Source organism: Elephas maximus, chromosome 1 (genome assembly GCF_024166365.1).
Source record: "Elephas maximus indicus isolate mEleMax1 chromosome 1, mEleMax1 primary haplotype, whole genome shotgun sequence".
NCBI classification, from domain to species: domain Eukaryota; kingdom Metazoa; phylum Chordata; class Mammalia; order Proboscidea; family Elephantidae; genus Elephas; species Elephas maximus.
This window is the reverse complement of record NC_064819.1, coordinates 205579291-205599473: the sequence shown is the minus strand read 5'-3', so window position 1 is coordinate 205599473 and position 20183 is coordinate 205579291. Positions and strand designations below refer to the sequence as shown.

The window sequence follows — 20183 nt, the reverse complement described above, 5'->3', positions numbered from 1 at the left end:
ATAATATTTTGTTACAAACACAGTGTGGGTAATGGTTGTGCTGACTTCAGACTGGTTCAAATATATATTTCTCCCAGGCATTATAAGTAAAGACTTTGTGCTTCAATGTAAATACTTAACAGTAGTTTACTTTCAGTAATAGTAGACTATTTCATCATCTCTGGTTCAGGAATTACAACGGGGTTTGTCATACCTTTTGTCACAGTTGCCTGAGTAAAGAGCACCCAACTCTATGTTATGCTGACGATTCTCCCCAAAATTTCAAAGACACAGAAAGTACGACTCCTGACATTATTCAAATCACAACCTTTTTTCACCATTAAGTGTTCCACTTGAAAATGTTTTATAGCTATCTATGAACCTATAAAACAGCCCATAAGCCTCTGCAAAGTGGAACACTGCCAAGTGGAACAAGAGGTAGCTTGTAAGGCAACAGAACACTTTTAAGTCCATCTGACATCAGCATGCTTAATATATTTAAAACGGGAGGCCTTCTTACCTAGCATGCAAACACATTTGGCATTCTGATCAGGGTTCTCAAACAAGATTTCGCCACACCTCTGAAAGAGAAAGAACACAGTTATTTTAAGATTTCATATCAAGATTTCCAAGACAATACGTCCATGCAACCTAATGACCATATTATTCCACTCCTCATCCTCATGTGTTCTTTGGTTACCTGAGGCCAGGGACTTATGTCATGAGCAGAGATTTTCCTGGTAGTAAAACATTTTGGAGATAAGTTAGGATGGACAGTTCCTGCGTGCCTCCCGCCGCCTCCTGGCTAGGGCTAATTCTGTGTGCTTCTATAAGGAATGCTGGCCAAGGATACACTCAGCTTCAAAGGTTTCTATTTCAGTGGAAGGTATGCAACCCATTAGGACCAACAATCTGAGGTTAATCTCTCCCCTAATTGGACCGTATTCAGCGCCTAAATTACTCTCAACTACCCACTCCACAATCAAGCATAAATATTACCAAGTACCAGGCTAGGTGGCCTATACTTAACTCTCTGAACTTAGGAAAAAAAAAAAAACCAACAAAGAAATGATTTAAAAAAGTGGCTTTTATAATGTTTTTCCTGAACCCAAAAACTCACGGAAAAATTAACTTTCATATCTATATCTTAGTTTTAACTTGCTTGTTAAAAGTTTTGTGCAAGACAAACTACAGAGATACAATCACTTATTTAAGAGTAGTCCATATTTATGTGACATATGTAATTCAGAAATGATTGATATCTGAATATATAAGTAAATCCTCTGAATCAATTAGAAAATAACAACCCAACAGAAAAATGGATATAGGACACGAACAAGCAGTTCATGGAAGAGGATAGCTTCGTGGTCAGAACGCATAGAAAATATTTTTAGTCTAACCAAATTAAAGCTAGATCAGCAAATTGAAAATAAAATGGGATCCATTTTGCATTCATTGGCTTAGCAAAACTTAGAAGTCTGGCAATACCAAAGGTTTTCAATAATGTAAATAAATGGATAACCTTACACATTGTGGAGGAGAGTGGAAAACGATACAACTACTTTACAGAAGAATTGGCAAAGTCTGGTGGAGTTGAAATGTGCATATCCTATGACACAGCAAATCATCTTCTGAGTTTATAACCAGAGAAAGTCTCAGGTACAGCTTTAATGTAAGGACACAAAACATATAAATAATATATTATTCATATATTGGAACACTACCCAGCAGTTAGAATGAATAAATCAGGGCTGCATACACTGCTTAAACATATATGACACATTCAGCATCTATATATAAAATGTGTAATGTTCAAATCTTATCAAATAAATATAAGGCTCAAATCACATAAAATGTATGTAATATTTAAATCGTATACGGTTAAGCAAAAGAAAACCCCCAGAATCCTCAACAACCAAGCCTCCAATATGATGCAATTTTTTTTATGAAGCTGAAAATATCTAAAAATAGCACTTATTGTTCATGGATACATTAATTTATAGAAAAAGCATAAACACAGGCACTGGCACAATGAACGTCCAACTCAGGATAGGAAGAAGAGACAAAGAGTGATGAAATGTTGGAGGGCACACAGGGTATCAACTTTTCCCATAATGATTTGTTCCTTAAGTTTTCCTCTGAACTTTCTTCTATTTCATAATATAAAGGAATAACTCACATATGCGCCACTCTGAATATAAAAACGGCTCTGTGCGCGTTGCTTCTCCTCACCCATCTGTTTTGGGCTTATCAGGCCATTTGGTAGCAGAGTGAACTGTCTGCCCCAGTGACTTGTTCTATCATTTATTTCCTTTGCCCTTAGGGAGTCTGGGGATGAGTTAGGTTCACACGTTCTCCTCTTTCTTTCTCTGTTCACCACTTAATTTCACTCCAGCCATTCTTTAAGATAGCTAGTGTATTATAAGGCAAAGTAATTTCTGGGGGAAAAAATTCCTGGCTGTAAGAACTTGCCTTATTAACCCCTAATTATGAAATTCTTTGATACAAAGAGAGGCAGGTTGATATGGGAAAGGATGACTCAATTATATTCAAATCAATCCTTTTTTTTTTTTTGGATGGCCTGCTTGTGCACAAGGAGATTGGCAATTGGCTCAGGGACCTAAAAAAGAAGAATGTTGCTTTGATGAGCCAAGAAAATGGACTGGTGAGAAGGGGGGTTGGCAAGAGGGCATCTGATGTTAGATGGAGACGTCTGTATTACAAGTTCCTTTTTCCACCTACTCTGTTGACCTAGTATGATATTTCATCGTGTTATTTAATCTCTTCATGCTTCATTTCTTCATGAGTAACTTGGGGATGCTAATATATGCCACAAAGTCAAATCAGAGAGCAAATGTGTGGATTAATGACCCGTGCAGTCTGATCCTACTGTCTGTTCCTGTTTTGCTTGTGTTTTGCCCAGAGCTTAAACTCTTTCAGATCGCTGGGATACATTTCCTACATTACTTGCTTTTGAAAGTGGTATTTTTATGACTTGAAAGAGTTAATAATTATTTTTAAATGAAAGATCAATGTTTTCTAAAATGCTTTCAGCTCCTTGGCAAAACATAATCCTAGGAAGTGCTATCATTCCATATCCTGGGTTCTACAAGGAAATAATGCCGAGGTGCTCCCTTTACCCCTTTATCCTTTACTAATGACAAAGCCCATAGATGAGCAGTGGAAAAGCTTTCTTTGCAGGCGTTTCCAGGGGATGGCAGTTGGAGGTGGTAGAACTTTCCACAGTTGCCCAAAGACCAAGGGCAGCCTTATATTTGGCACTCGACAGGCACCGTGGTGTGGGTGGGATGCTGCTGCGCTGGTCCTACCCTCTTTTCTGGCTATATACAAATCCAGGGCCAGTTTCTGCAACTCCCATGAAGTATGCATTCCTTAACAGTCTTGGTCTTCTCAGGTTCACTGACCAGACAAGCTAATCACCAAGCAGGGAGTGTGGGTGCGGCAGCCCTTCCCACCGTGATGCAGTCTGCTTCCTCATCTTTGTCTCCCCGGGAGTCTGGGAAGTGGCTCAGGCACCTTGAACTAGTTCTTTGATTGCATTTCTTTGTAAAGTTACCTAATGATAGTAACAGATTTGAAAGCAATGCCCAAGAGGCAATCTGACTGGTCATCAGACTTGAAAGAAACCAGACTCTTCACAGTGCTTTTTCTCACTGATGTCAGTGTTCACGAGGCCTTCCCTGCCAGGCTCCTGCTTGCTCTGAACCCAGGGGGATGGCCAAGTTTGGGAGCTAAGTCACAGGTCCAAAGTCTCCAGAAACTGCAGAATTTGCCATTGGAGAAGGTCTTGAGCCCTGTTGGGTTCTCAGGTGCTGCAGCTCTCTTCCTTGACTGCTGAGGTCATGGAAACTCAACCGTAGGCCCTGCTATACCTGGTCACGTGTGTATCCTGCTGCTTTACGCCACCTTGACTTTAGGCCCGGTTCTGACCACCAGGCTTCTGCTTAATTCTCAGGTTCCTGGCTTTGCTTAGGGACTCCATCTTTGTTTTATTGCTTGTACCAGAACTACTGGGACCAACTCGCCTTGTTCTTGCCCATCTCTCCTGTTAACACTGCCCCACCTGGGCAGCTGAGATACTCCTGGCATATGTTCTCATTCTATAGCATATAGAGTATGTTGTTGTTGTTGTTAGGTGCTGTTGAGTCATTTCCGACTCATAGTGAACCTAGGTACTACAGAACGAAACATTGCCTGGTCCTGCGCATGCACACAATTGTTATGCTTGAGCACATTGTTGCAGTTACTGTGTAAATCCATCTCGTTGAGGGTCTTCCTCTTTTTTGATGACCCTCTACTTTACCAAGCATGATGCCCTTCTCCAAGGACTGATCCCTCCTTATAACACGTCCAAAGTATGTAAGACGTAGTCTCGCCATTCTTGCTTCTAAGGAGCATTCTGGTTGTACTTCTAAGACAGATTTGTTCATTCTTTTGGAGGTCCATGGTATATTCAGTATTCTTTGCCAACACCTCAATTCAAAGAAGTCAATTCTTCTTCGGTCTTCCTTATTGATTGTCTAGCTTTCGAATGCATATGATGAGATTGGAAATACCATGGCTTGGGTCAGGCACACCTTAGTCTTCAAGGTGACATCTTTACTTTTCAACACTTTAAAGAGATCTTTCGCAGCAGATTTGCCCAACGTAATACGTCGTTTGATTTCTCGACTGCTGCTTCCATGGGTGTTGACTGTGCGTCCAAGTAAAATGAAATCCTTGACAAATTCAGCCTTTTCTCTGTTTATCATGATGTTGCTTATTGGTCCAGTTATGAGGATTTTTGTTTTCTTTATGTTGAGGTGCAATCCATACTGAAGGCTGTGGTCTTTGATCTTCATCAGTAAGTGCTTCAAGTCCTTTTCATTTTCAGCAAGCAAAGTTGTGTCATCTGCATAACACAGGTTGTTAATGAGTTTTCCTCCAATCCTGATGCCCCATTCTTCATACAGTCCAGCTTCTCAAATTATTTGTTCAGCATACAGATTGAATAGGTATGGTGAAAGGACACAACCCTGACACATACCTTTCCTGACTTTAAACCACGCAGTATCCCCTTGTTCTGTCTGAATAACTGCCTCTTGGTCTATGTATGGGTTCCTCATGAGCACAATTAAGTGTTCTGGAATTCCCATTTTTCACAATGTTATCCAGAATTTGTTATGATCCACACAGTCAAATGCCTTTGCATAGTCAATAAAACACAGGTAAACATCTTTCTAGTATTCTCCACTTTCAGCTGGGATCCATCTGACATCAGCGATGATATCCCTGGTTCCATGTCTTCTTCTGAATCTGGCTTGAATTTCTGGCAGTTCCCTGTTGATATACTGCTGCAGACACTTTTGAATGATCTTCAGCAAAATATTTACTTGCGTGTGATATTTATGATATTGTTCAATATTTTCTCCATTCCGTTGGGTCACGTTTCTTGGGAATAGGCATAAATGTGGATCTGTTGCAGTCAGTTGGTGATGTGTACAGTGCCAACTTGACAAGAGGTGGACTGTGATCATTAAGATTATGTGTCAACTTGGCTGGGCCATGATTTTCAGTGTTTTGGTTTGTTCTGGATTCAGCAGCTGCTTCTTGTCATCTGACCTCTGGTCCTTGGGACTTGAGCTAGCAACTTACCTGTCAGCCCTGGGATTCATCAATCTTCACAGCTTGCAAGCAAGAGTCCTGCTCCCCAACTTGCCGATCTTGGATTTTCCAGCCCTTGCAGCTACATGAATCAGGAGAAACCTTGGTATCTTGCCTGCCGATCATGGGATTTGTTGACATTCACAGCCTGTGGATGGGAGCCCTGCTCTCCAACCTGCCGATCTTGGGTTCACCAGCTTCTGTGGCTCTGTGATTTGGGAGAGGCATCTATCCTGATCCATGGACTTCGGATGTTACCAGCCTCTACAAGCACATAAGCTGTTTCCTTGATATAAATCTCTCTCTTTATTTATTTATACACTTTACTGGCTTTGCTTCTCTAGAGAACTTACCCGAAGACATTTATTAGAGTATACTGTATGTGAATTTACATGTATAATGCCTGTCACCATCATAGACCTTAAGGAATCAAACCACCTCTTGCTAGTGTCCCTAATATGCCTCATCACATACCAAAAACAAAAAACAAAATCAAACCTGTTGCCGCTGAGTTGATTCTGACTCATAGCATTCCAACTCAGAATAGAACTGCCCCATAGAGTTTCTAAGGAACAGCCGGTGGATTTGAACTGCTGACCTTTTGGTTAGTAGCTGAACTCTTAACCACTGTGCCACCAGGACTTCCATTACATACCAAGCTTTCAGTAATTACTTGTGGACTAATAATGATATCTAGCATTTATTGAGTCCATAATATGGGCAAAACATTGTTCTAAGTGCTGGATATATATCATCTCATACCCACATTATATACTTTGAATAAAGGAGAAAATTGAGGCACAGAGTACCACTCACTGTAGCATACTCTCCTGCAGTAAGCGAGAGAATGAACATCGACAGCTTACCTGGTGATTGACCAGTACACATAAACCAGTCGCAATGGAGTCTATTCTGACTCATGGCTACCCCACGTGTGTCAGAGTACAACTGCGCTCCATGGGTTTCCAATGGCTGATTTTTCGGAAATAGACCACAAAGACTTTCTTCCAAGGCACACATAAATTCTCACATATTGAATACTCTTGGCCTCCTCATTGCCTTGGCTGAGTAGAGTATCCCATCTTAGATTACATCCCCTTTTCTCACCCATTAGCCACTGACTGTGAGAGTTGTCATACTGGTGCAGTTCAAATCCTGTTGCTGTCTCCACTTATCTATTGTACCGTCATAGGTAATTTAGTTAGTTTTTCCAAACCTGATTTCTCATCTGTAAAACAGGATATTTACCTCATAGTATCATTGCAAGTTTAGTTTTTAATTCATTATGAACAAAAATATACTGAATTGTATTATTATAGATGATATTGTAGTACAAAAATACGAATGTAAATCTAACTCATACATTTAAGTTCTATTTGAATTCCCGTATTGTTATTTAGGATTAAAAATGAAAAAAAATTCTAATGGAAAATTCAGAATATTTCACAAGCTGGTTGCTAATATTTATTAAAAATTTTCTATTTTAAATCTAAAATTTGCCTTTAAATTAAGAACGAGATGGGTATTATAAAATAGTGCATCTATCATGTTGTTAGTTTTGTTGTTAAGTGCCTTCGAGTCTGTTCTGACTCGTAGCAACCCTACATACAACAGAAAGAAACACTACTCGGTCTGTATCTATCATAGTACATTAAAACTTTTGAAATTAAAAATATTTTATTTCCATTAGCCAAATCATACATTCCAGGAAGATGTACAATAAAACACATTTCTCTTATATGAACAGTATTTTTTTTATTGCTTTCATCATAAAATTAGTTGCAAAAATTACGTTAGATATAATTTTAAAAATCACACTTCAGTATTCAGAAAATCTTTTTTTCCAAAGAAAATTATATCTGGTCTGATAATAATATTTAAATATTAGTAATAGTACCATGTTATACTCAAAAAGATTTGTTAGAAACAATGAAAAACTGACTTTTTGTTCCCATTGTTCAATTGGCAACACTTGCAGCTTTCTTAAGCCAGTTATTTTTCCTACTTCAAATAAGCTTTCACACATCTGAATATTTTTATGAATACTTGATATCACTTGAATCTATTAGTCTCTCAACAGGCCTCCGACAGCTAATCCTTCTAGAGAAGGTGTCTCGGTATTATTTTTGAATGAGCGGAAACATCAGCAAATAAATAAAACCAAAGGTAGAAATCCTTATTGCTTGGAGGTTTGCTGTAGTGTCAGCTGAGGCAATAATAATTTTCAGCAAGTACGTAATGTTAAATGTTATCAGCAAGCAATTAATAGGCTACAATTTTTATTATTTTCTTACCACCATTATAGTTAAAAAAAAAAAAAAACAGCATTGAAAAACCTAAAACCTGTTACTTTAGAGTCAGTTTCAACTCATAGGGACCCTACAGACAGAGCAGAACGGCTCCACAGGGTTTCCGAGGAGTGGCTGGTGGATCCAAACTGTCAACCGCTTTGGTTAACAGCCTAGCTCTTAACCACTGTACCACCAGGTCTCCTTTTTTAGCATGAGGCACTTATAAATTCATGGGAGAAGTAGGCTCTAGGCTTGGCCTTCAGGAATGACTGCAAAATTGACTCACCAGGAGAGTTGCTGGAAAGCCATAATTGGGAAGATGGGGAGCCAGGAAACATTACTGGAATTCCTGACTTCAAGAACACAGCACCATCACAATGATCCAGGGACTAGACAGCTATTGGCACAACTGCTTCTTGACACCCATAAAGCTTGTGCCTGGACATTGAAATGCTGCTGCAAAAATGCAGAAAAACCCAACATCTCCATGACTGTGCTTGACAGCTCATTAAAAACAAAAACAAACACAAAAGAAACAACCTGACATATGACTAGACTCATTTTTAGAAAAAACCATCAAGACTGGGTTTCCTGAGCTTGAAAAAGTGCCAACTATTGTCAAACTACTCAGGCAGTTCCTAAAGTTAGGTGAAAGGTGAAGTGAGCTTCATCTGTGCCAGGAGCAACAAAGACAACCTGGAGTCGGCTAGGCTTCAGGCACAAGTTGTTTCTGAAAGGTCACAGCCTTGAAAGCCCTATGCAGCCATTCTACTCTGCACACATGGGGTCATCTTGAGTCAGAATTGACTCTACTACAACTAACAACAACAAAGTGCTGCCATGGGTGCTGCCACATGACCTGGAGATGCAATGGGATTAGGAAGGGAGCAACCTGACATTGAGAAGATTTTGAAACATGGGTTCACTTCCTTTCTTACATTCCCCCCAGCAGAAACATTTTTAGGACTGATGAAAGCCAGAACCCCAGAAGATAGGTCTGGAGAAAGTGTTTAGGTCTTAGACAATGAAAAGATAGCTTCTGTTAAGAGGGAAGTTTGGAATTCCCTTAATATCTATCAAATCAGTGAATGAATGAAAGAACATTCAAAAAGACATTATTACTGAGTGCCTACTTTTTTACTTGTGCAGGCACTGTACTGTGAGCATGATATAAAACCAAGTGAGATTCAGGCCAGCATACACTTGTACGCTGATGTACTAATTGTGATTGCATTTGTTTTATTTGTTTATTTTTGAATCCCTAAGTATTTAGCATGATGCTAATGCATAATGGGCACTCAGAAATGTTAGTTAAATGAATGAATGTTAGTTAAATAAATCCTGGCTTCAGAAAGTTTATAACCTAGTCTGGAGTCAGAAATGCAGAAGGTAAAGGGGCACCCCAGTGTTGGGGCACCCAGCTCTGTTCGAGGCTCTCAGAGAAGGCTTCTAAATGAGATGCTTACATTCCTGAGTCTAGAGGACAGGAAGGAGACAGCTAACAAAACAGGGGACTCCTCTAGACATAGCCAAAGTTCAGATGTCTTGCTACCTGTTGCTGTCAGGTCTATTCCGACTCATAGCGACCATGTAGGACAGAGGAGAACTGCCCCCTAGGTTTCCCAAGCAGCGGCTGGTGGACTTGAACTGCCAGCCTTTTGGTTAGCAGCTGTACCTCTTATCCACTGCACCACCAGGGCTACAGATCTCTTGTTAGGATCCTTCAAGTAACCACCCATAATGGGAACAAAGCCAGGAGCTATGGTTAGAGAGATTAATTAAAGTGGTTGTCAAAGATAAGAGTGGAGGAAACCAGGGGCCAAATATTGATTTAAAAAATTATTTATAGACATGTTAGAGAGGCTGGATTTGCTCTGGAAGAGCTAGAATACTTAATGAATTCTTTTAGCATTGTAACGAACAATTGCAATACAATTGCACCAGATATCTCGTCACCGATAGTATCAGTCACAAACTTTTTTGCCCATTTCTACCCTCGAGAGGGCACGAAGCCTGAGGTGTACCTTATTCTTTCCCTTGGACTATTCCACAGGATAGCCAAAAGAATTCCCACGCAGAACGCAGTTGAAGCCCTACTCTAGGCTGACTTCAGCAGCTGCTCAAGCCATCAGCACCCCGTGTTGAGCAGCACGTCACAATTTCCCAGTTTCCGGAGGATGTGTTTTCAGGGTCTCCTACTTTACCATGGCCCGAGTGCATGTTATTTTATGCAGTCCTGTCTTCTGTGTGGGTGGCATAGGCAGGCCTGAATCTCTAAACACTGCGGCAGCCCTTGGCACTCTGTTGCCAGAAGACGGCAGATTTGGAACTGGGGCTGATTTCAGCTCGAGCTCATGTTTTCCTTCCTAAGCTTTTCCAGTGAAAGAGCAGATTTCCATTCCAGGGCAGGCTGTGAAAACGTCAGACTAATAAGTTTTCAACAATCTGTCAGTGCAGATCTCCAGCAACAACCTGGCACTGCCTTTTTAATCAGGGCCTCATTGTCCAACCCAACCTCGGCCAGTCAAAATATGAGGCATACTAGTAACAGAAAAAAAAAAAAAAAAGAGAGAGATAATCACCTCGAGCTGAGCAGAAATTCTCAACAAATCCATTGTTGCCAACAGCCAACAGCAAATCTGTGGGCTACGTAACCCGGGGTGACCCTTGAGGAAGGGCCATCCCTCATAAACCTCTAATTAGCTATGGCTAGGAGTGACTTGAAAGATATTAATGCTATTGCTATTGGAAAATGAGCCTACCAGCTTTTAACAGCTTTGTTTTCTTCTTCTGTCAAAGAACAAAATGTTAGCTCAATGGCGTATGCTTTCTATTAGAGCAGTGCCAGCAAGAGCAGTCTCCAGAGAATCTCCCCGCACTTTATTACACATCCCTATTTTTAAATGTTTAAAAACTACTTATTATGAACCAAAACTTGGAAAACTTGATTTCAGCCCAGGAGTGTTTTTTTTTTTTTTAAGTTATAAGCAAACATTCAGAACTCAGAACTGTGTTTTCTGTTATTTTGGCCCTGGATAGTAACAGGCGCTAGAAAGGCTATATTTCTAATGTCTGGTTGGACCTTCTACAAGGGGATCCTGGGGTCGGAGAGCTGCAGGTTTGGAGCCACTTAATCTTATGTTGTGTTCTTCAATTCAAGCAGCCTGACTCCATGCACCACTTTTAGTCCTGGCATTCCTTGCACATACTGAAATACACAATGAAAATCACATTGTCATCATGCAAAACGATGACTGTAAAATGACAACTTTAGCAGAATCTATGCCTGTGAAGGCTGATGGCAGGTGAAATATAACTGGAGTAAGGAGCCCTGGTGGTGCAATGGTGACATGCTTGGCTGCTAACTGAAAGGTTGTTGCTTCGAACCCACCAGTGGTTCCAATGGAGAAAAGGACTGGAAATCTGCACCCATACAGATTATGGCCTAGGAAACCCTATGGTGTGGTTCCACTCTGTCCTATAGTGTCACTATGAGTTGGAATTGACTTGATGGTGCACAACAACTATCTCTCTAATGCATCCAGGTATAGGACCTTAGTAGGCGTTTTGGTCCAAGGTCCTTAGGAAATAATTCTGGCATGGACTGTGAGAATTCCCAAATATCAGACAGAAGTACATATGCCACAATTCTTGATGAATGAAATTTTTCAGTACAATTTCATCTTTTATTAATCAACCCAGAGCCCCCAGGGTTCACAACTAGCTACAGATATTTTTCAGAGAGAAAGGTAGACACTTCTCTAAACGTAAAACAATTAAAGCCAATATATATTTAACCTATATATAAAATGAATGTTTAAAGATTAAGTCCATAGACACTTTGTGGTGGAGAATACAAGAAGCAATACAGAAAGAGACCAGACTGATGCATGTAATAGAAAGAACTTAGAACATCTGGGGTCAAATCCCAAATCTGTCCCTCACTAGCTGTGTGATCTTGGGCATATTACTATTTACCTTTTTGAACCTCATTGTAGAACAAAGGGAGGAACAATGCCCACCCCTTGTACTGGGTTGAATACTGTCTCACCCCAAACTCATGTTTCCCTGGTATGTGACCTTACTTGGAAATAGGGCCTTAGCAAATGTAATTAGCTAAATTAGGATGAGGTCATACTGGATTAGGGGGGGCCTTAAGTCCAATGTGACTCATGGCCTTATAAGAAGAGGAAGATTTGGAGACACATGGACATACACAGGGAGAATGCCATGATGGCTGAGACATGGGTTGGAATGATGCATTTTCAAGCCAAGTAACGCTAAGGATCGCTACAACTACCAGAAGCCAGGAAAGAGACAAGAAAGTATTCTTCTCTAGAGCCTTCAGGGGGGACATGGCTTTGCCAACACCTTGATTTTAGACTTCTAGCCTCCAGAACTGTGAGAGAATAAATTTCTGTTGTTTTAAGGCACCCTGGTTGTGGTTCTTTGTTATAGCAACTGTAACGAACTAATACATCCCTCAATTGAAATAATGTAATGTATATGAAGGCACCTTGTACAATCTAAAGTGGTAGTTGTTTTGTGGAAGAAAGGAGGTAGAAGTAGGAGAGGGCTATTTGGCCGTACTGTGTACAAGATATAAAACACTGTTCTTCGGCATAGGTCATGGGGTTTTCTCAGTGGGAAAAATTGCTCTTCCCATCACGGCAAACACTGGTCCTTCAGAGGATTACCTGCAAAGCCAAAGGCCTAGAAAACAGAAGTTGGTAGGGTAGGATGGAGGTGATAAGCTCAAAGCTGGGCAGAGTAGCAGCCTGAGAGAGAGGAGGACGGAGAGGGAGAGAGAAAGGCAGGAGAGTGTAGTGCAAGCTGCAGTCAAGAAAGAACGTGAAAAAGAAAGAGGGACTGGGTGAGGGTTTCCAGCATGGACAGCACAGCTCCAGTACCAGAAACACTCACTGTTAATCTAGGAGGGAACCCGGAGACCACTGTGGTCAACCAAGTCATTTTACACATGTAGAAAACAAGCAAGGTCCCATGGAGGCTGGGTCACTCTCCATTCCAGGGTCTTATGATGATCAGAGTCTGGACTCTTGAGCCAGCTTGCCTGGGTTCAAATCAAGATTAAATATTGACAAAATACGCCACCTTGGGTAAGTTATTCAATATTCTTTGCCTCAATTTCCTTATATGTAAAATGAGAATAATATTACTATCTACCTCATGGGTTTATCATGAGGCTTGAATGAGTTAATATAGTAAAGCACTTAGAATAGTGCCTGGTACATAGTAAGCATGGAGTCCCTGGGAGGCACCAGTGGTTAAGTGCTCTATTACTAACTAAAAGGCTGGTGGTTTGAACCCACCTAGAGGTACCTTGGAAGACAGACCTGGCACTCTGCTTCTGAAAGGTCACAGCCTTGAAAATCCTGTGGAACAGGTGTATTCTGCACACATGGGGTCATTCTGAATCAGAATCAAGTTGACGTCAACCAATAACAACAACACTCAGTAAGCACCTAATTAATACTGGTGGTATTATTTCCAAGAATATACAATTACTTGTTGGCAGAAAAGCCATGAAAACTGGGACTTTTTCAACTGCCATCTAAGTTGTCTCCTTAGAATCAACCTTAAGCCATAGCTGTGGGCATCTACAAGCCCCTGAAGGATACATTAAAGGACAGAAACCTGTAATACCTGTTAGATGGGAGTGTCTATCAAATATATGTTTAATGAATGAGTGGGAAATCAGAGAGAAAGAGCAGATGAAAAACTGAATCAGTCTTGACTGGACAACTATTTCCAACTCCTGAAAGAGAAGAGTTCGAACATCTAAAGCAACTTTTATTGACTATTCTTTCAAAATATTCATTCAGCAACCCTTCACTGGGGGCTTTCCATGGATTAGGTGCTGACATATCTGTAGTTAGCTGCTTATGCTGAATATATTAAATTCAGTACAGTTTATCTCTATTTTGATTACATTACTCTCAAGTAATTTTTATTTGTTTATTTGTCTCAATTAAGAAAGATTAATTAGGCATTGGGAAAAGTTGACTCTGACAGGTTTTCTCCAGACCATCTGGATTCTAGAGTGATGCCCAGGAACTGTCTAACCCTGCGTGGTCTTTGAGGCACCGTTGTCTTTGGCATCGAGGATAAAGGAGAACACAATTGGGTCTGGGAAAGAGGAAGTTCCCCATAAGTGATCAGACACACTGGTCACATCCTAAGGGGTGTGGACGAGTTTCTGGTTAATGTATTCTGATTGGATAGTGGAGAGAGGAACTAATGTTAGACAAGTCCTAATGGAGGCTGAAGGCACAAGATAGGCAGGAAGGGTGGTTGTTTTAGGTACAATAAACTGTAGGTGAAAAAACCTACGATGACTCCAGGTAGGTTCGATCACCTTCCAGTAGTTTCTAAAGATTAGTTTCCCTTTAAAGTGTTAAGGAAGGACTCACGTTTTAGTCTCCTAGCTCCTTCTCTCAGTATTCACCCTGCACACGATTTGAAATGCTGTGGTCTTCATAACATATTCATGTTAGACTTGGAAATTTGACAGATGATTAAGGCAGTGAAGGGATTTAAGGATGGCTGGAAGGGAATGGGGTTCAGGGAAACGGGAGAGTTGGGCTGGGCAAGTTGGCAGGGGCCTGATCATGCAGGGCCTTGCAGGACTCCACTTAGTGACTGGACACAAGCCTGGATTCTGGAGGCTATGGACCTGAGTAAAGTCACTGCAGGTCACGGGCCATCTGGCCAAGGCAGTAGGGAGATTCCAAAAGCCTTCAGAATAATTTAGAAAGGAAATATTACACAAACTCCACGTTCGCTGACTGATGCGGCCCCTTACCACACTTGGAAATATCCTTAGGTAGAAAAAGCATTCTGTTAAGTAGGCACCATCTTACTGTTAAATGACATTATCCCCAGTACTCATGATTTTGACAATTAGCAAAGATGGGAAGTACCAGCCGAAATGTCCACCAAATCTGACTCCACACCCAGTGTTACTTCACACAGAATGTTCTCAATCAGATAGATTTCCTTATATTTAGTGTAATCCCAATGGCCTTTACAATGAAGAGATCATAGAAATATGAATGTAAGTTGTCAAATTTCCAAACCTAATACAAATATATTATGAGACCACAACATTCCAAATCATGCACAGGGTGAAAGGTGAGAGAAGATGGAGGTAGGAGCCTTGCATAAGAGTCCTCCCCTTACATTTTAAAGGGAATCTAGTCCTTAGAAACTACTGGAATAGCATGCTGTCCTTCAATAAAATCATTTCCTTATCTGACTGTTACATTCAGAAGGAAATTTAAACCAGCATGGGATTCCACGCCCTCTTTTTGTGGGTTTTTGCTCTTTAGCCCTACATATCGTGCAGCAGTGTGTCAGCACGAGCCATTGTCGCCATGGAAAACTGACACAGTGAGCGCTTGGAACAACTGTCTTTTTGTTCTGACCTGTGTATTGCCAACAAATATATACTCACGATTGCTAGACTCTAGCCATTTGATCCAAGCGTCCAAGTTTTAGACATTGGGTTTCTTGATCTACACTGTAATTTTCAGGCTACTTTATAAGACCTATGGACAGCAAAAGCTTAATAGGTAATATCAGCAGTATCTTCAAATCTTTGTTCAGACGTCATGATTGAGAGGTTTGTGGGACCTCATCCAGCCTGTAACTGAATGAATATTTACTCAGGACAAAGAAGTATTTATAATGTGCTCCTTGCATCTCAGTGCAGTAATGCTCCTGTGCATAAACCAACAATTAAATGTAATCCTATACACTTACAGTTTTAAAAGAAATTCAAACCAGCCCTCGGAATTAAATAGCCCCAGTGCTAGAGAAAATGACTCCCAGAACATCAAGCCTGACATGCAAACACAGGGCCTCTGAGCCACAAAGGAACAAACTCTTTTCCACAGGGATAAGGCCTTGTTGTATAACTTCCCGGGAGGTCAAAGATCCAGATTTTCCCATTAGACAATCAAAAAACTATTGCTGGTCAAATAGTGGTGACCATCTCCATACGGACAGCTCTGAAAGATTCCTGTAAGTTCTACTACTAATCAATGGGAACCTCAGGCTAGGGTTGGAAAATCCAATACTTTGGAGAAATGACTGACAGGTTTTATGGGTTTACTAAACCCCACAATAGACTTTGGCTAGAACAGTACTTGAAAGTCACCTCTTTATGAGCTTCTTACTTCATGAAGGGGAGATCTTCCTGTCTAGTCCCCAGCACCTAGATCACAGCTTATCACAACAACGAATGAATGATTTGGGACAAAAATATACCAAATCCATTCATTACTTCATGGCAGCCAAGTTAAAAGTCTGTGAGACAGTGAAAACTCAAATTAAAAGAGACAAATAAGTAAATAAAGTTATACCTAAAAATTAAATAAGTTTAAATTAGCAAGTTTTGATGCCATTATTCCATTAAGAAGTTGGCATCTGGAGTTGTGCAGTGGATCTACTATGAGCACTTTAAGTGGTGTTCCCTCCAAAGCAAAGGATTCTCCAAGTATTATATCTTTGAAAGGTAATTTCCATTAGAAAGTAAGACTTATAAATCTTTTTTTTTTTTTTTTTCCGATCAGTAGCTCTTTCCACTGACAAATACTACCAAATTAAATAAACAAAATTTGTTTTAAATTTTCTGTCTCAGAGTTTACACAAGGAAAATGAAGGTAGTATCCACGTTCTATTAGTACAGTCTTAAAGGGTTAAATCAGGAAAATATTTCAAGTATCTGAAAGGAAATTATGTGTGAAGGTCACTGGGATTACTTGGGGTGGGGGTGGGGCTGTGTTGTTGATGTTTTGTAGTTCACATTCTAATTAATTCATTACCTTTTGACCCTCTGCAGCTTTCTTACAAGGACAGGCAATCACTGATTGGAGTTTTAATTCTAGTACTAGCACCTAATGAAGCAATTAAAACATAAATACCAAAGAGGTGAGGACCAAGAGAGATAGGAATGAAATCATTCTTTATTTTTTGTGAACTGTGTAATCAACTCCCAAATTATTGAGTTGTTTTTAAGTTACCAAGATTGATCAGCAGCAGAATTGGTTCTTTGGAGCCTAAAATTCATAAAATTTAGACAGAGGGATCTTTAGGAATAGGAACACAAATTAATGGACACAAAATTAAGAATACAACCTTGGAAGGTGTCAGTAAAATTGACATCATGCTTCATAAATCTGCCCACGAAGCTGATGTTGCAATACGGTATATAACCCGTTGCCGTCGAGTCGATTCCACCTCATAATATACATCCATTAATTAATATTGCTCATTAATTAACTTAAGCTTAGCAAACTAGCAGATTTTTGCTTATTTTGAATCTTTTTAATCTAATGATTTAAAAAGATTTTTTCTATGTATTCAGTTTTTTAAAATAATACTTTATAGAGTTTTTGGTGAAAGTTTACACAGCAAGTTAGGTTCTCATTTGACAATTTCTGCACAAGTGGTTCAGTGACATTAGTTACGTTTATCACAATGTGTCAACATTCTCTTTAAGTGTGTTCTGTTTGTTCCGTCTCCAGTCCTCTAGTTTCCCTGTCCCTTTGTCTTCTCATCTTTGCATTTGAGTTAATTGTTGACTTTTTGGTCTCATACTAATAGTTTTTAAGTAAAGCACCATTCTTATGGGTAATAATAGCCTTTATTTTGTGTGCCAGTTTGGTATTTTGCTAAAGGGTGGTCTCAGGAGATAGGCTCTGTTCTAGGTTTAAAGAGCGTCTCAGGGTGATATCTCAGGGAGTCCTCTGTTCTTTACTGTTCCCGTTTGTCTAGCTTTTTTCTTTCTTTTCTTTTTTTTAATAAGAATTTGAGTTCTGCTGTATGTTTTTCTACCATTCTATCTGGAACCAACTATTGCGACCCCAGTCAGAACGGTCAGTGTTGGTAGCCAGGCACCATTTAGTTATTCTAGTTTCAGGGTAGATGATGTATGGCTTGTGTAGACTTGTTTCTTCTCTGAGCTTTTTGTAACCACTTACTATTTTGCTCCTGGTGAGTAGATACCCATAGTTGTGTTAGATGGCTGCTTGCAAGCTTTTAATACCCTAGAGTCTACTCAATTCACTAGGATGCAGACCATGATTTTTTTAACTATGTTATGCCAATTGACTGAGTTGTCCCATGAGAATATATGATCCTAAGATTTCAAACCCAGGAAAGTGCTTGGTTTTGTCTGATGAGTATCTGTATTTGTGTCTTCAATGAATATATGTACCTGTACCCACATATTTGTATTTACACACAGTCTTACTCACCTAGTGCTGCTGTAACAGAAATACCACAAGTGGATGGCTTTAACAAAGAGAAATTTATTCTCTCACAGTAAAATAAATAAAGTAGTCTAAAAATCCAAATTCAGGGTGTCAGCTCCACAGGAAGTCTTCCTCTCTCTGTTGGCCTTCTCATCAATCTTCCCCCAGACTAGGAACTTCTCTGCGCAGGAACCCTGAGTCCAAAGGATGTGTTCTGCTCCCCGCATTGCTTTCTTAGTTGCTTGAGGTCCCCTGTCTCTCTGCTCACTTCTTCCTTTTATGTCTCAAGAGATTGCCTCAAGACACAATGCAATCCTGTAGATTGAGTTCTCCCTCACTAACACAACTGCCGTCTATCCTCCCTCATTAATATCATAGAAGTAGGATTTACAACATGAAGGAAAGTCACAAAATACCAGGAATTACAGCCCAGCCAAATTGATAAACATATTTTTGGGGGGACATAATTCCACCCATGACACACACCTGTATGAACACACTTATACCTGCCCATATACCAATATGACTATACCAATCCATATATGCTCAAAAACTGGTTTTTACTTTAGTTGTGCTGTGCTTACTACAGGCACATTCAGTGCCGTTTTTTCCATCACCAAAATAAATAACAAGTCTCTACAGTCTAAAGTATACTTTCCTCTCCCCCCTCCTTTTCCTGGTAACCACCAATGAACACTGGTCTCTCTATATATCTATTCTTGTCTTCTTATAAAAGAGGTATCATACAGTATTTGTTCTTGTATGGGTCACTTATTTTATTTAGCATTATGCCCTCCAGGTCATCCATGCCATTTTGTAGACTCATTGTTGTTCTTTATGGTTGTATAATATTCCATGGTATGTATGTACCATAATTTGCTTATCCATTCATCTGTTGATGGGCATTTTGGTTGCTTCCATTTGCTCTTGTGAATAAAGCAGCAATGAACATAGGTGTGCATATGTCTGTTCGTGTCATTATTTTTAGGTCTGTAGGTTATATATCTGGACCAATGAGCAACATCATGGTAAACGGAGAAAAGACTGACTTTGTCAAGGATTTCATTTTTCTTGGATCCACGATCAACAGCCATGGAAGCAGCAGTCAAGAAATCAAAAGATGCATTGCATTGGGTAAATCTGCTGCAAAGGACCTCTTCAAAGTGTTGAAGAGCAAAGATGTCACCCTTAGACTGAGGTGAGCCTGATCCAAGCCATGGTATTTTCAATTGCATCATATGCATGTGAAAGCTGGACAATGAATAAGGAAGAGCGAAGAAGAATTGACGCCTTTGAATTGTGGTGTTGGGGAAGAATATTGACTATATCATGGACTGCCTAAAGAACGAAAAAATCTGTCTTAGAAGAAGTACAACCAGAATGCATCCTTAGGCAAGGATGGCAAGACTGCGTCTTACATACTTTGGACATGTCGTCAGGAGGGATCAGTCCCTGGAGAAGGACATCATGCTTGGCAGAGTACAGGGTCAGCAGAAAAGAGGAAGACCCTCAACAAGGTGGATTGACATAGTGACTGCAACAATGAGCTCAAGCATAGCAACGATTGCGAGGATGGTGCAGGACCGGGCAGTGTTTCGTTCTGTTGTGCATAGGGTTGCTATGAGTCGGAACCAACTCAGCAGCACCTAAAAACAACAGGTTATATATCAGCCCTGGTGGTGCAGTGGTTAAGAACTCAGCTGCTAACCAAAAAGGTCAGCAGTTCGAATTCACCAGCTGCTCCTTGGAAACTCTATGGAGCAGTTCTATTCTGTCCTAGAGGGTCGTTACGAATCAGAATCGATTTGATGGCAATGAGTTTGGCTTGGTTTTTGGTTTACGGTATATACCTAGGAGTGGGATGGCTAGATCATAAAAAAAAAAAAAATTTTTTTTTTTTTAAGGGTAGTTCTATTTCTAATTTTTTGAGAAAGCACCATACCATGTTCCATAGTGGTTGTACCACTTCACA

At 40.1% G+C, this 20183-nt stretch overlaps 1 protein-coding gene across 2 annotated transcripts in view; it reads right to left on the bottom strand.

The window, feature by feature from the left end:
* Nucleotides 1-20183, bottom strand: part of PDE7B (phosphodiesterase 7B) — a 377838-nt gene that overhangs the window by 264191 nt on the left and 93464 nt on the right. For both annotated transcript variants that reach the window (XM_049901729.1, XM_049901739.1), the window contains exon 2: nt 500-560. In XM_049901729.1, the coding sequence (XP_049757686.1) occupies nt 500-560 (61 nt within the window). The remainder of the gene's footprint in view (nt 1-499; nt 561-20183) is intronic.